This window comes from Moschus berezovskii, chromosome 23, assembly GCF_049115385.1.
Source record: "Moschus berezovskii isolate FMDL1 chromosome 23, NW_MosBer_1.0, whole genome shotgun sequence".
NCBI classification, from domain to species: Eukaryota; Metazoa; Chordata; class Mammalia; order Artiodactyla; family Moschidae; genus Moschus; species Moschus berezovskii.
In genome coordinates, this window is record NC_142482.1 from 37372480 (window position 1) to 37389053 (window position 16574).

The 16574-nt window shown below is 45.0% G+C and overlaps 1 protein-coding gene across 2 annotated transcripts; it reads left to right on the forward strand.

Moving 5' to 3' along the window:
- Window positions 1–463: 463 nt before the first annotated feature.
- LOC129557775 (boLa class II histocompatibility antigen, DQB*0101 beta chain) lies at window positions 464–10268 on the forward strand. 2 transcript variants are annotated; one of them, XM_088831023.1, is made up of 5 exons: window positions 464–649; window positions 2457–2726; window positions 8199–8480; window positions 8939–9049; window positions 9785–10268. In XM_088831023.1, exons 1-5 carry the CDS (start codon window positions 541–543, stop codon window positions 9865–9867), a joined length of 855 nt encoding a protein of 284 aa, XP_088687149.1. In that variant the 5' UTR covers window positions 464–540; the 3' UTR covers window positions 9868–10268. The 2 variants fall into 2 exon arrangements, with proteins under 2 accessions (XP_088687149.1, XP_055284386.2); XM_055428411.2 differs by having other exon boundaries at window positions 466–649; window positions 9705–9855.
- Window positions 10269–16574: the final 6306 nt, after the last annotated feature.

Genomic DNA, 16574 nt, shown 5'->3' on the forward strand with positions numbered 1-16574 from the left:
AGCATATCAGTGGTAGGACTGCAGCCCAAAACCGTTTCCTTCAAGAGCTCTGTTCTTCCCAGCATCTTAAGACCTCTCAGAGTGTCTAAGCTAATAAGGTGAGCACCTCTGTGACAATAATTTTATCTCCTTGAAATATATCCCTACTTATTTCCCCCTACCCCAAAACAATAAACCTAAGTAAATATCACAGACATGTCTACTTCTGAATCACTTTTTTTCTTTTCATTCTTCAAACTCCTGAGGCGTTCAATCTTCAGATCTTTTATAACTGAGAGAAAATCTTCACCTGAAATGTTTATTCAGTGTAATCTGATGAAGACAGTGCCAGGCACTAGACTGAGAACCTTTGAAAATAACGTCTGCCCAGGGACAGATGAGGTATTTCAGCTCCAGTGCTGATTGGTTCCTTTCCTAGGGACTCTCCGATCCTGCCATATATGGGAGCTCCCATAGACTTTTATTCTGTGAAGTGAGTTCATCAGATCCACCAGGTTCAAGCTGTGTTGACTACCATTACTTCTTCCTTTGTTCTCTACTATGTCTGCGATGGTGGCTCTGCAGATCCCCAGAGGCCTCTGGACAGCAGCTGTGATGGTGACACTGGCGGTGCTGAGCACCCCAGAGGCTGAGGGCAGAGACTCTCCACGTAAGTGCAGGACAGCTGCTCCCTGGAGCCACACTCCGGGGAGCAGGCTCTGAGGGACCCTTAGGCTGGGGTGTGATCTCAGGATCCTGTCTTTCATCACACATTTCCTCCCTTTGGGAATGAGGGCTATGTTACATTCTCATTTCCACCCTCTGAGGACAAGGTGAGGACAATCCCTGTCTTACAGGTTTGAGCCTGGGAATAACAGGGAGGAGGATACAAATTGGGTATCTGCTATAAGTGCCAGGACACAGTGAGCATGGGTCTCTCCACCCTCCCCCACCCCCGCCCCGCCTTTTTTTTAGAAGATACAAATTTCTCCAAAAAAGACACAGCAAAATTTGTCATTTCAGGGTCCCCCAAGATCTTGTCTGGACTAAATAATGTGGGATCTTGGGTTGGAGGGAAATGTAGGGCAATAGAGCGTCTGCCTCCAATGCGGGAGACCCGGGTTCGATCCCTGGGTCGGGAAGATCCCCTGGAGAAGGAAATGGTAACCCACTCCAGTATTCTTGCCTGGAGAATCCCATGGACGGAGAAGCCTGGTAGGCTACAGTCCACGGGGTCGCAAAGAGTCGGACACGACTGAGTGACTGAACAGAACAGAACAGAACAGTCTCTGTAGGTTCAGAATTTGAGGAAAAGACTCTACAGTCCTGACTCTGAGTGGAGGGTTTATGAAAGCAACTCCTGGTATCGGAGGAGCTCCCTGGGTGACCACAGACAGAACCTTAGCCTCAAGTTTCACTGATTTATGGTCAAGCAGTGCCTTGAGTGGGATTCAGAGACTTAAGTGGGGATGGATCGGATTTAGGATCGAAGAGAAGGTAAGAATGGAATGATATAAATATTGAGAAACCGTTCACTTCAGACACAGGATTAATATCTTAATATAAATTCTCTGAGTCTTCCTAAAAGCCCTACATGTAGGTATAATGGCTTTTTACACAATTATAATACAGACACTCTGTTAAGGAACCTGCCCAAGCTGGTAACTATCTCAGTGTAATCAAAATCCAATTTATCTCATTTGAAAGTCTGTGCTCTTTCCACGAATAAAATGTTCCTTTCTATGACCGGGAAGTTGTTGGTACCTTTTAACCTCACAGGTGTCGGTGGGGGTGGCAGAAACTAGGAGTAAACCCAGGTCTTGTAAGGAAGACACTTTGCCGGGGACAAAGAGAATGTGCATGCCCGTCAGGCTCATTCCCCGGTGGCTCAGACGGTGAAGTGTCTGCCCGCAATGCGGGAGACCGCGTTCGATCCCTGGGTCAGGAAGAGCTCCTGGAGAAGGTAACGGCAACCCACTCCAGTAGTCTTGCCTGGAAAATTCCATGGATGGAGGAGCCTGGTGGGCTGCAGTCCATGGGGTCACAAAGAGTCGGACACGACTGAGCGATGTGACTTCACTTTCTTCCAGGCTGAGGACAAACCTTTTCTCCACCTCTTTTGTCATTCCCTGAACTCTTGCGTTTACCCGACACTGCTTTGCCTCTGAGGGTCTCAGTAGTTCAAGGGAAACTGAGATTTCCTGTGGGAACATCCTGATCCCTCTTAGTACAGAGGGATGGATAATCAGCCCGGTTCCTGAGTTTTCTGAGGTCCCGCAGGCCTCCTCAGAGCGGGCGGGAGGCCGGGGAAGAGCCGCTGGAGGCCGCGGGTTCGCCGCGGAGGCGCGGGGCCGGGCTGGGCCGGAACAGGGCGCGCGGCGGCGGCTTCAGGTTTCGGGACCCAGCGGCTGGGTCTGGCCGAGAGGCCGCCGCGCGGGGCTGTGGGGCTGAGCCTGACCGAGCGGCTTCTCCCGCAGAGGACTTCGTGTTCCAGTTTAAGGCCCTGTGTTACTTCACCAACGGGACGGAGCGGGTGCGGTACGTGACCAGATACATCTACAACCGGGAGGAGTTCGCGCGGTTCGACAGCGACTGGGACGAGTACCGGGCGGTGACCCCGCTGGGGCGGCCGGACGCCGAGCTCTGGAACAGCCAGAAGGACATCCTGGAGGGGACGCGGGCCGAGGCGGACACGGTGTGCAGACACAACTACCAGGTGTACGCCCCCTTCACCTGGCAGCGCCACGGTGAGCGCCGGCTGCCCTCCGCGGGGCCCCTCCACCCGAGGCTCAGCGCGGGCCGGGGCCGGGGCCTCGGGGCGGGGTCCGCGGTGGGGGCGCCTGCGCGGAGCGGCGGGGACCGAGCTGTGGGGGCGCCTGCGCGGAGGGGCGGGGACCGAGCTGTGGGGGCGCCTGCGCGGAGGGGCGGGGGCCGAGGACGCCGCGGGGAGTGGACACTCGCAGCCCGGACCTCTCCCCGCCGAGGCGGCGCGGCCTCAGTGTGGGCCACCTCTGAAGGCCGCGTGCTGGGCACTTCTCTCCACTAAGTCAGCTCGTTCCTGCCCCGCTCGCGCCTTTGGTGTGTTTGCTTCCCGACGTCTGACCGCTCCTCCTGGTTAGGGCTGCTCCGCTGCTTAGTTCAGGGCACCCTGTGCACGTGGTGATAAATTACAATCATGAAATAATACTTTTTTCACTTTTTGGTTTCACATCGTTATTCAACTTAATCTTGGTTTCTTAAATGGATGTCACTGTATCACTTGTTCTGGACCTCTTTCGAGTAAGAGACGGTGTTAATTATTACCGAGTGCCTGTTGACACATTGGTAGGTAGTGTGAGTTCCGTAAACCTTTGTTAAATTAATGCATAAATGTACTTGGTTTTCCATCCAGTTAGGTCCAAGAGAAAACAAGTAAATAGAGCCTTAAAAACTGATTTTTATTAATTATTCTTTACTGTTTTACTTAACACTTTAAAGTTAACTCTTACTGACTTGGATCTTAACAACTTAGAATTTGTGAAAGCAAAGTCTGAGGAAAAAAGTGTTTACTAAAAATAGAAACAACCCTTGAATGGTGTAAGGCTGAGTTACAATTTCTTAGAAAAGCTCAACAAATGGCATAATAAAAAGAGTTGGAGTTTTGGGGTAAATACGTCTATGCCATTTAATTGAATAAAAATTTCTTCAGGTTTATTTTGGCCTAAACCCTATCCTCTCCCTCCAGGCCGGTCACCATCCATCCACCTTAGGGATGCACCTTCTGAAAGTTAATTATTCCCATTTAATGGGAACCTATTTCTAGACAATTATGTTACCAAATACTGTTGGTATTATGCCACTTAATTTCACAACAAGCTTGGGTGTTAACAGCATCAACACTTTATATGTGCTAATGTTGGTAAATATAAACAGTTTAATTAGTTATACACGGTTATTCACTGTCCTGAAGTGTCCCCCAATACACAACAGTCATCATGTTCTTTACTAATGTATATAGAGTCTAATGGAGGCAAAGCCTCCTTAAAGTCAGTTATGACCAGAAAAAGCAGTGTGAGTCTGTTCCTGCCTATTTTCAAATTGGTGGGACAAAATGATACATTGAGGGGATTGAAAACTCACTGATTAACCCCTAATCTGACCTCAGTTTTATCTATACACGTTCACATAACTTTTCGTTTACTTTACACTCTTTTACCTTCTTCATCCTAATGATACCAAGTATTAATATATACTTATATTTTTTGCTATTTCAGTTCTTTTTCCATATACATTACTCTAACATTTCTCTCTTGAACTTGTGACCTTCATTTTTACTCCCAATCTGTTTGAGATGAACAGATTTTGTAAGTCCACATACCAGACCAAGATTTCAGACTCCAGCAAGGAGGACGTAAACAAGAGTTAAAGTCCCAACTGAAAGCATGATTCTTTCCAGATGATGGTTCATGTGTACCATGTAACTGGGGTGACAAGATTGCCTCCTGACTTCAGCAAGTCCCAGTTATACTTTATGTTCAGAGTGCTTTCTCATTAACCCTGGCCAACTTCTGCAAGAATCGCAGAATGTTTTCTATAGAGAACATACATGATAATCATGTCTGATTTCTGAACAAGGAAGTTATTCTTAAAAGCAAGGGGATGGAATAGGGTAGGCAGCTAGTAAACTCACTTGAATGTTGAAAGGAAGTTAGGGAGAAAAAGAAAATGAGAGCATACAATGTGTTATCAAATAAATAAGTAAAACATGTATGAAATATTTACTATAGTTTCACACTAAGAGAATGAGCGAGATGCAGTGAAACAACTGGAGAGGTAGAGGATAAGATGTGTAGAATAGATAAGGAAGTGAGTTGTATTTGACCGTGAGTAACATCTGAGAGGATAAAGAAACTGAGGTATGGGCAAGCATGATGTTTTATCAGTGTTGCTTGTTTTTAGGTTCACTTTCTTTTCTTTCAAAAATTACAAAATGTTACAAAGTTTGTATAATGTTACAAGCCAGGCTTCAACAGTACAAGAACAGTGAACTTCCAGATGTTTAAGCTGGATTTAGAAAAGGCAAAGGAACCAGAGAACAGATTGCCAACATCTGTTAGATCATCGAAAAAGCAAGAGAGTTACAGAAAAACATCTGCTTTATTGACTATGCTAAAACCTTTGACTGTGTGGATCACAACACAGTGTGGAAAATTCTTAAAGAGATGGGATACCAGGCCATCTGACCTGCCTCCTAAGATATCTGTATGCAGGTAAAGGAGCAACAGTTAGAACTGGACATGGAACAGACTGGTTCCCAATCGGGAAAGGAGTATGTCAAAGCTGTATATGGTCACCCTGCTTATTTAACTTATATGCAGAGTACATCATGTGAAATGCAGGGCTGAATGAAGCACAAGCTGGAATCAAGATTGCTGGGAGAAATAGCAATAACCTCAGATATGCAGATGACATCATCCTTATGGCAAAAAGCAAAGAAGAACTAAAGAGCTTCTTGATGCAAGTGAAAGAGGAGCATGAAAAAGGCTTAAAACTCAACATTCAGAAAACTAAGATCATAGCATCTTGTCCCTTCAGTTCAGTTCAGTTCAGTCGCTCAGTCGTGACCAACTCTTTGCGACCCCATGAATCACAGCACACCAGGCCTCCCTGTCCATCACCAACTCCGGGAGTTCACTCAAACTCATGTCCATCGAGTCGGTGATGCCATCCAGCCATCTCATTCTCTGTCGTCCCCTTCTCCTCCCGCCCCCAATCCTTCCCAGCATTAGGGTCTTTTCCAGTGAGTCAACTCGTCGCATGAGGTGGCCAAAGTATTGGAGTTTCCCATCACTTCATGGCAAATAGATGGGGAAACAATGGAAACAGTGACAGATTTATTTTGGGGGGCTCCAAAATCACTGCAGATGGTGATTCCAGCCATGAAATTAAAAGATGCTTTCTCCTTGGAAGAAAAGCTAGAACCGACTCTGTGTGACCCCCATAGATGGTAGCCAACCAGGCTTCCCCGTCCCTGGGATTGTCCAGGCAAGAACACTGGAGTGGGTTGCCATTTCTTTCTCCAGTGTGTGAAAGTGAAAAGTGAAAGTGAAGTCGCTCAGTCATGTCAGACTCGTAGCGACCCCATGGACTGCAGCCTACCAGGCTTCTCCCTCCATGGGATTTTCTAGGCAAGAGTACTGGAGTGGCTTGCCATTACCTTCTCCGGCAGCATATTAAAAAGCAGAGACATTACTTTGCTGACAAAGGTCCGTCTAGTCAAAGCTATGGTTTTTTTCCAGTAGTCATGTGTGGAAGTCAGAGTTGGACTATAAAGAAAGCTGAGCACTGAAGAATTAATGCTTTTGAACTGTGGTGTTGGAGACGATTCTTGAGAGTCCCTTGGACTGCAAGGAGATCCAACCAGTCCATTGTAAAGAAAATCAGTCCTGAATATTCATTGGAATGACTGATGCTGAAGCTGAAACTCCAGTACTTTGGCCACCTCATGCAAAGGACTGATTCATTTTAAAAGACCCTGATGATGAGAAACACTGAGGACAGGGGGAGAATGGGGTCGACAGAGGATGAGATGGCTGGATGGCATCACCGACTCAATGGACGTGAGTTTGAGCAAGCTGTGGGATTTTGTGATGGACAGGGAAGACTGGTGTGCTTCAGTCCATGGGGTCACAAAAAGACACGACTGAGCAAATGAACTGACTGACTGATTAAGTTTGTAACATTGTGTGTGTGTTTGGTCTCTGTTCAGTTCAGTTCAGTTCAGTCGCTCAGTCGTGTCCGACTCTCTGTTACTAGATTGCAAAGTCTGTAAAAGGGGCTGTGGTCTGTTGTTATTTTGGATTACCAGAGAATCCAAAGTGTCATACATATAATTGTTGAATGAATGAATTAGTGAATAAACAGATTAATCAAATAAGTATATGTGGCATAGATGGGGTAGAGACAGAGCGTATGCAGTGCATGTATTGAGCTTCCCTGACGGCTCAGTTGGTAAGGAATCCACCTACAAAGCTGGAGACCCGGTTTGGTTCCTGGATCGGGAAGATCCCCTGGAGCACGGATAGGCTACCCATTCTGGTATTCTTGGTCTCCTCTTGTGGCTCAGCTGGTAAAGAATCAACTGCATTGCAGGAGACCTGTGTTCGATCATTGGGTTGGGAAGATCCTCTGGAGAAGGGAAAGGCTACCCACTCCAGTATTCTGGCCTGGAGAGTTCCGTGGACTGTATAGTCCATGGGGTTGCTAAGAGTCGGACACGACTTTCACTTTCACATATGTGGCATAAATGAAGTGGAGACAGAGTGTGTGTTTTTGATTATGTAGATTCCTGTGGGGTGTTCGCCACAGAAGGGCACCGGAGCTAAGATAAGGCTAAAGCTGAGAGAGATGCTTTGTTCACCAGCAGCATGTGGGAAGTGCTTTTGCTCTCAAACTCTGTGTTACGGGCCTGAGGACTATAGATGTAGTCCGTTTGAGAAGACTTGCTTTGTAGGAAGGATGTGATGGTCACTCTTGTCCTATTTTATTGTATGTAGAAATGTTTATTGATCCCTAGTTAAGGAAGATCCACTGGATGAGGGCATGGCAACCCTCTCCAAAATTCTCGCCAGGGAATCCCATGGACAGAGGAGCCTGACAGGCTACAGTCCATAGGTTGAAAGAGTTGGACATGACTAAAGCAACTTTGCATGCTCGCATGCAGAAATGTCTGTGTTTTCTTAGTTCTCAGTCTGTGTTGCTATTCCATGACTATTATTGATCATCTCATGACCAGCAGATGGGAGTCAAAACAGCTGGATTTTCCCTACAGTGAGGACTATTGGGACTAACTTCGCATAAGTCTCTAGAGCTAATCCTGATGGGGACCTTCAATAGGTGTGGGGGAAACAAGTCTCAGTTTTTAAATTTTTATTTAAAAATTTTTAATAAATAATTGCCTGTATAGTATAGCAATTTATAATTTAAAAGTGCTTCATTTTTATCAGTGTCAACAAAGTAACTCCCATAGAATGATGACATTTATCTCTTGAGACTCCAAAGAGTAAACTGATGAATGTTTCTACTCAAGCTAATAACATGGACAATTTTGGATCCAAATCCAAGACTTGGAATCCGGGGATCTTCCCACTCTGGAACCAAGGAAGGACTCTTCCCCATGGGGATACATGCTGTGCAGTCTCATGTCTCACTGTGTCTTTTCCTGTCTGTTCCTCCCTCAGTGGAACCTACGGTGACCATCTCCCCGTCCAGGACAGAGGCTCTAAACCACCACAACCTGCTGGTCTGCTCGGTGACAGATTTCTATCCAGGCCAGATCAAGGTTCGGTGGTTCCGGAATGACCAGGAGGAGACAGTCGGCGTTGTGTCCACCCCTCTTATTAGGAACGGGGACTGGACCTTCCAGCTGCTTGTGATGCTGGAAATGACCCCCCAGCGAGGAGATGTCTACACCTGCCGTGTGGAGCACCCCAGCCTCCAGAGCCCTATCATGGTGGAGTGGCGTAAGAGCACTTGGTTTCCTTACATTTTGGGCCCTACAGGACGGGGCAGACAGAGTTTCCAGGGTTTATCCCATCTCACCTCTTGTCCCCAGCATCCCTACTGAAATCACAGGACACAAGAGTGCTCATACCTCATAGCAGGGGCATTGGAAGAGCCTAATTACATTGTCTTTTCAGATACAGGAGCTCACTGCACACACCATGGCCCCAGAGCCCAGCCCAGGGAGCTCTGCAGGATTGACAGGTCCAAGGTTATCCATGTGTCCTTGAGGGGCAGGGATCTGCTTTCCCTGATCATTCACCTGCCCACTTGCTGGGTCCCTCACCTGGGGGTGGTTAGAATGAAGAACTAAGTTCCCCTGGTACTTCCACTTTTACGTCAGACTGGACTTCAGGATTTTCAAGGGACACTGTTGGGATGTGGAGACAAATGCTGACGCTCAGGCTCTGCTCCCCAGGGGCACAGTCTGAATCTGCCCAGAGCAAGATGCTGAGTGGTGTTGGGGGCTTCGTGCTGGGGCTGATCTTCCTCGGGCTGGGCCTCATTGTCCGTCACAGGAGCCAGAAGGGTAAGGAACTCTGGGGAAGTGGGGAAGACTTTGACTGAGACCGTCTTCTCAGGGAGGCTTCTGTCTCTAGATGTAGCTCTTTTTCCTGACCCTGACATAAAGGAGGTTAAGGTGGTGGCAGGAGGAAACAAACAACCTAGGGAGACACTGAAGTCTTACTTTACTGATTGAAGGGTAGCCCTGCCACAAAACTGGCAGGTGGAATTCATTCTAGGGCTTCCTTAAAGTTCATCACTGTCTCACAGACTCCTTTCCAAAAGCTTCCTCTTTTAAGAGGGTCAGAGCACTGACTTCCCTTTTTTCCAATGACAGTTTCATTCATTTGGGGGATTTTAACTTTGGGCAGTTAAGACTTTGTATGATGGACAGGAAGGAAATAAATTTAAAGAAGGTGAATTATCATTAAATTTACTGAAAAGATTGAAATCTTCATATCCGCCAGAAGGATAACAGCCACTCCCCAGCCTCCCATACATCTGAGTCAGCCTGGAGTGCTACATCCTATTTGGGAGATTCATCTTTACCCAGTTGTAGGGGGTGGTGATGATGACATGCCCTGGAGCTCAGCTGTCTCTGTCTGATTCTGCAGGGACCTTAGAGGAGATGAGGGGTGCCTCGCTCAGGGTGCTGTGTGTGATCACTCTCTCTTCTACAGGGCTCGTGCGCTGACTCCTGAGGATATTTTGATGGAGATTGGATTTCGCTCCTCTGTAATAACTGCCTGTTCTTGCCCAGAATTCCCAGCTGCCCACCAGCCTGTTCCTCTGAGATCAGATCCTATAGTGACTCTGATGCAGTCATCAGGTCACTTCCTGTGACCACCTGCCCCAACAGGGTTCTGGCTGTAACAGTGCTGCTTCCTGTACTTTCCTGTGTGCTGCTAACTGCATCTGCTCAGACCCTGAGAATTTGTTCTATTCCCATTTTTATTCCCATGATCAGCTTGTCCTCCTCTGAGATCAAAGTTTTTTCTTATATTAACTCTGACACAGTCACCGGGTCACCCCTTGTGATCCTTGCCCTAAGGATTTGACTGTGATGCTGCCTCCTGCATGGATCCTGGAGCCTCTGCCTGTGCACTGCCAACAGCATCGACTCAGATCCCAAGGGATTTTTCTGTTTCCATTCTCTCTCTGTGTATCGTTCAAGGGAAGCACATTGAAACCATCACCTGGTTATAGAGTATATCGTAATTAAACGTGAATATAAATTATCTGTACCTTGAGCCTTCTTGTTTATTAAGAATTTTTATTGAGACATAATTGATATATAATATTAACTTCAGGTATGCAGCATGGTGATATAATATTTGTTTATATTGCAAAATGATCACTATAATGTGTAGCTAACAGACATCCTGTGTCACAACTGAGATGTCACATAAGGTACAGTAGGCAGAGCAGTACTCCAGCCCTGAAAGCTGCAGCTATATCTTCATCCGTTCAGTCACATCAGGATATTTCCATGTGCTGAAGTTTACTGTGCCCTGTTAAAGAAATTTGTGGACCATTTTAGTTTTCAAATAACAGAATTGCAAATAGTGGAATCTTTACAATATTTTGAATGAAATGAGGAATACCCATGACAATCTTTTGTCTCACAGAGGGGTTTGTGAGTTATCGTGGGTCAAAATAATTAAAGGATAGTCAAACTTAAAAAGATTTAGCAACTTTCAAGTCTGCAATACAGTATTTTTAACTATAGTAACCATGCTGCACATCACATCCTCAGGACTTACCTATATTATTAATATAATTGGAGGCGGATTCTTTACTGTTTGAGCCTCTGGATGCTGGCAGCGGGTTTGTCATACATGGTCTTTATTATGTTGAGGCTTCCCAGGTGGCGCTGGCGGTAAAGAACTCTCCTGCCAATGCAGGAGACACAGAAGATGTGGGTTTGATCCCTGGGTTGGGAAGATCCCCGGAGGATGGCATGGCAACCTGCTGCAGTACTCTTGTCTGGAGAATCCCATGGACAGAGGAGCCCGGCCAGTTACAGTCCATAGTGTCACAAAGAGCTGGACATGACTGAAGTGACTTAGCACAGCACATGAACCCTCTAAACCCACTTCTGTTGAGAGTTTTTATCATAAACAAGTGTTGAATTTTGGAAAAGCTTTTTCTGCATCTATTGAGATAATCATGATTTTTATTCTGTGATTTGTTAATGTGATGTATCACATAGATGTTGAATTTTGCAGACACAAAATCCAGGGCCCCAGATGGGTGTAAGAGCTCCCTTCTGAGAGCCACTGGCACTGGGGAGCATGGCAGAGGAGAGTGAAATGATAATGCCACCCTGCAAGGTCTCTGGAAAGGGTTAAAGTCAGTCCTTAGATCTGTGTTTAATTAGAAACCTACCCCTCAGGCTATAGCTATGGTGGTAAGCTAATAGGCCTCTTTCACAGAAATACTGTTGCTTCTTGCTGTGCCCTGGGTTGGTAGCTATTTAAGAACTCCTCTACATTTGTTATAGTCCTTTGTGACCCATGAGCCTAAGTGCCACTAGTCACCAGAGCCAGACAGTGTAGAATTATCTCCTGGTACCAGCTGGAAGAATTAGGGCACCAGACAAATGTATAAGCTGCTTTCCGAGAGATACTGGTGAGCGGGAGCAAGGCAGGGGAAGTGTGCAAAGATTTTGTCTACTGGCTTCTGGTTCATGAAAGCACCTCTATAGTCCCCCTAGAACTGTGTCAAACCAGAAACCTGCCCTAATACCAAAGCTCCTGGATAAAAAAATAGTCCTCTTTCTTAGAAAGACTGGGAGTGTGTTTCAGTCTGCTCTCTGTGCAGTGCTCCGATGGACTGTAAACTTCCATGGTCTCCAGAGCCAGGTGATCCAAAGGCATCCTCTGGGTGACAAGCATAAAAACTGGGATACCCAGCCTATGTAAAAGCTCACCTGCATGACATTGTGGTGCTCTGGAGGGTGGCACAGGGAAAGTGTAAAGCCAGCACCTGCTGGCTACAGTGATGCAAAGGAGGAGTTGAAGACTGAACCTCTGAAAAGAAAGAAAAAAATTCCTAGAATAAAAAAATAGATGCCTGCCCACTTTAGCACAGAAGAAAGAGAGAGCAAAATAGTGCCTGCCAGCCTCTGTCCCGGGAGAGTATCCCAGAGGCCCCTGTTCCATAGGCTGAAACTTGAAGGTCATCAAATGAGCCTCATTCCCATAAAATCTGAACGCTTTTCTAATGGCTGCTTCTGCGCTGGGACCTGGGTCAAGGGAGTCTGTGTGTGATTCCTTTGAGAGCCATTTTTGAGTTCAATCAAAACATGAGACCCATTGGCTTTCAAAGCTAGATATTGGGGGGCTTATCTCTTAGGTGCAGGTCTTAACGGTTGGGATGCCTGTTGTTGTGATCACACCCCTTGCTCCTCAGGAGAAGCTCTTGGTTTTGAGTTCCTTCCCAACTGTGGGTTGCTGTGCCCAGGGTGGGGTTTATGGCAAGCTTATGACTCTACCTCTCCTGCCTCGATGCGATTTTCCTCTCATTTGCCTGATGTGCAGGCATTGTTGAACCAAATTTTTAGATTTTTTTCCTTCCAGAGGAAATTATTTCATTTGTAGCTGTAGAATGAGTATGTCCATTGGAGGAGGTGAGTTCATGACCTTCCTTCAGCTACCCCGTGACCCAGACTCTTTCAGCAAGTTTTGAATATGTCATCATTCTCTGTCCTTAAATGTAAAGTTTCTGTTGAGAAATCTGATATCCTTATTATGTTTTCTGTGTAAATTACCAGCTTAGTTTCTCTTGCTGCTTTTAAGATTATCTTCTTATCTTTGATTTTTTGCAGTTTTATTATAATGCGTCTTTGAGAAAATCTATTTCAGTTGCATTTGTTTCTTAACCTTTGAGCTTCATGAACATATATCTAACTCTCTCCTCAGATTATAAGTTCTCAGCCATTGTTTCTTTAAATAAGCTTTTTGTGCCTTTTCTCCTCTCTCTTCTTTTGGGATGCCAGTAATTCACAGAGGCTTACATTTGATGGTATTCTATAGATCACCTAGGCTTTCTTCACGTTTCATTCTTTTTTCTTTGTTTTACTCTGACTTGGATAATTTCAAAGTTCTTAGCTTCTAACTCTTTCTTCTGCTTGATACACTCTATTCTTGACACTACTGCATTTTTTATTTAATCTATTGTATTTTTCATATTCCTAATTTCTGTTTTTTATGATTTCTATCTCTCTATTAAACTTCTAATTTTGTTCATGTATTGTTTTCCAGATTTTACTGAATTGTCTTACTGTGTTTTCTTGTAACTTAATGAGTTTCTTTAAAAGAGCTATTTTAAACTCTTCATTGGGTAAATTATAGATTTCCATGTCTTGGTGTCAGTTACTGGGAGATTATTTTGATTATCTGGTGATATTATGTTTCTTTGATTTTTCATGTTTATCGAAGTCTTGCATTTCTGTCTCTGCCTTTGAAGTAGCAATCCTCTCCTCTCAGTTCAGTTCAGTCGCTCAGTCGTGTCTGACTCTTTGCGACCCCATGGACTGCAGACCCCATGGACAGGTTTCCCTGTGCATCACCAACTCCTGGAGCCTGCTCAAACTCATGTCCATCGAGTCGGTGATGCCATCCAACTATCTCATCCTCTGTCATCCCCTGTTCCTCCTGCCTTCAATCTTTCCCAGCATCAAGGTCTTTTCAAATGAGTCAGTTCTTCCCATCAGGTGGCCAAAGTATTGGAGTTTCAGCTTCAGCATCAGTCCTTCCAATGAATATTTAGGACTGATCTCCTTTAGGATTGACTGGTTTGATCTCCTTGCAGTCCAAGGGACTCTCAAGAGTCTTATCCAACACCACAGTTCAAAAGCATCAGTTCTTTGGTGCTCCGCTTTCTTTATGGTCCAACTCTCACATCCATACTAGTCTTTACTAGCTGACTTCAGGAAAATATTGGGTTGGCCAAAACTTTCGTTCAGTTTTCCTATAATGTCTTTTTTTTTTTTGTCTGTTCTTCTGGGGTCTCTGAGACCCTCTCAAACCTTTTATGGATGTGCCTGCACCACACTTCTTGTTCTTTCCTGTGACAGAATTCTTGAACTTGTATGCCTTCTCCTGATTTTGCAATGCAACATGCTGGATGCTGACAACTTCCCTGTTGCTTTCCCAAAAGTGGAGCTGAAGTTCAATTCCTGTTCTCTCCCTGGCCAACAGATTTGGACTGGCTTTCTGTGCTACTTTTTAGTTGTCTGCCAGAGCTCACTCTTGCTGCTGTCAGGAGTTCACACAGGGAGCTGACTACAGTGTGGAGTGTGTATGGGTGAGGTGCATGTACTGTTAGGAGAGCCTGTGGGCAAGTTGACAGGATCCATTGATGAGGCATCCCCAGTGGATTGTTAGTAGACTTCTTGAGGGATCTGTGCCTTTTTCATATCTTCCTAGAGTTCTATCTGCCACCTAACCAGCCTCTTCCCACCCCAGTTATGTAGCTCATGACATAGTACTCTGGATAGAGTAACAGAGAAATGAATCTCTTCTTGCACAGTTGAGGAAGACAGATGTTCCCTCACAAGTTCTCAGTTTCCTCTCCAGGATAATTCATGGATTGAGAAGGTCCTTCTTGGCACCAAGCTGTGCTGCCTTGGGGAGGAGTGTCTTGGGGAGAAGTTGAGAGTCCCTTGGGGAGGAGTTTCCTCCAACATCACAGTTCACTCTTCCTCCTACTCTTTCCAATGTGTCCAAATTATATTTCTTTGCTCCAATGGTGTCCTTGAAGTTCTCCACTGGAAAGTTGGACTTCCACAGAGTGCCTAAGATTGTTCTCCAGGGGCTTCCAGATCATAGCTAAGAAGCTCTGAGCCAGTTTATGGGCCATTGCAGGGTCCCTAGCTATGAGCACAGTCTGTATGCTTGTTATGCATGGGTGGGCGAGACTCCTCCTGGATTCTTTAGCATATGATGTTGGATACCATAGCTCCCGCAAAGACATCTTTGTTCAGGGATGGATGTCAAATTGTCGTTGAGAGGGAGATACAAGTGAAAGACTCTTTTCTGATCATGTTGCTGATGTCATTCCCCAAACACATTCTTATTTCCTGATTAACAACCTTACTTTACTAATTCACATTCTTAATCGACTTCCAATAAAATGGTATGTGGTAGGTACATTTTGCATCCTTTCATGTCTAACAGTACTTATATTCTTTCTTCATACCTGATTGTGATTTTGCAAAGGTATGTATTTATTAACAGAAAATAATTTTCCTTTAGAACGTCCAGGCATTTCTCATTTCTTAATGATAGAAGTATTTGACAGTTTAACATAAGTCTGTTTTGTTTGTTTTGTTTCCTCTAGTGAGATGATCTTCTTTTAATACTTGAGATTTTCAGAATTTTGTTGTTGTTCAGTCTCCAAGTCGTGTCTGGCTGTTCGTGACTCCATGCCAGGCTTCCCTGTTCCTCACCATCTTCTGGAGGTTGCCCAAGTTCATGTCCATTGAATCAGTGATGCCGTCCAACCATCTCATCCTCTGTCATCCCCTTTTTCTTCTTGCCTCAATCTTTCCCAGGATCAGGGTAGTTTCCAACGAGTTAGCTGTTCACATCAGTTGACCAGAGTATTGGAGATTCAGCTTCAGCATCAATCCTTCCAATGAGTATTCAGGGTTGACTTCCTATATGATTGACTGGTTTGATCTCCTTGCTGTCCAAGGGACTCTCAAGAGTTTCCTCCAACACCACAGTTCAAAAGCATAATTTCTTTGGTGCTCTGCCTTCTTTATTGTCTAGCTCTCACGTTCGTACGTGACACTGGAAAGACCAAACACTGGAAAGACCTATGGAAAGACCATAGCCTTGACTATATGGACCTTTTTCGGCAAAATGATCTCTTTGCTTTTTAACACACTGTTTAGGTTTGTCATAGCTTTTCTTCCAAGAAGCAATCGTTGTCTAATTTCATGGCTGCAGTCACCATCCACAGTGATTTTAGAGTCCAAGAAGAGGAAATCTGTCACTGTTTCCACCTTTTCCCCTTTTATTTGCCATAAAGTGATTGGACTGGATGCCATGATCTTAGTTTTTTAAATATTGAGTTTTAGGCCAGCTTTTTCACTTTCCTTCATCCTCATCAAGAGGCTCTTTTGTTCCTCTTTACTTTCTACCCTTAGAGTGATATCATCTGTATATCAGAGGTTGTTGATATTTCTCAGGACAATCTTGATTCCAGCCTGTAACTTACCCAACCTAACTTTTTGCGTGATGTGCTCTGCATATAAATTAAATAAACAGGGTGACAATAAACAACCTTGTCACACACTTTTCTCAATCCTGAACCCATTAGTTGTTCCATACAAGGTTCTAAATGTTGCTTCTTGACCTGCATACAGGTTTCTCAGGAGACAGGTAAGATGGTCTGGTATTCCCATCTCTTTAAGAGTTTTCCACAGTTTGTATGTTCCACACAATCAAAGGCTTTAGCATAGTCAATGAAACAGAAGTAGATGTTTTTCTGAAATTTCCTTGTTTTCTCTAAGATCCAGTGAATGTTGGCAATTTGAT

Bases quoted from the DNA above. Each gene is read 5' to 3' on its own strand.
- LOC129557775 (XM_088831023.1), top strand. From the start codon at position 541: ATGTCTGCGATGGTGGCTCTGCAGATCCCCAGAGGCCTCTGGACAGCA. The intron at 650-2,456 runs GTAAGTGCAGGA...CTTCTCCCGCAG, and splicing joins TGAGGGCAGAGACTCTCCAC to AGGACTTCGTGTTCCAGTTT. The intron at 8,481-8,938 runs GTAAGAGCACTT...TCTGCTCCCCAG, and splicing joins CCCTATCATGGTGGAGTGGC to GGGCACAGTCTGAATCTGCC.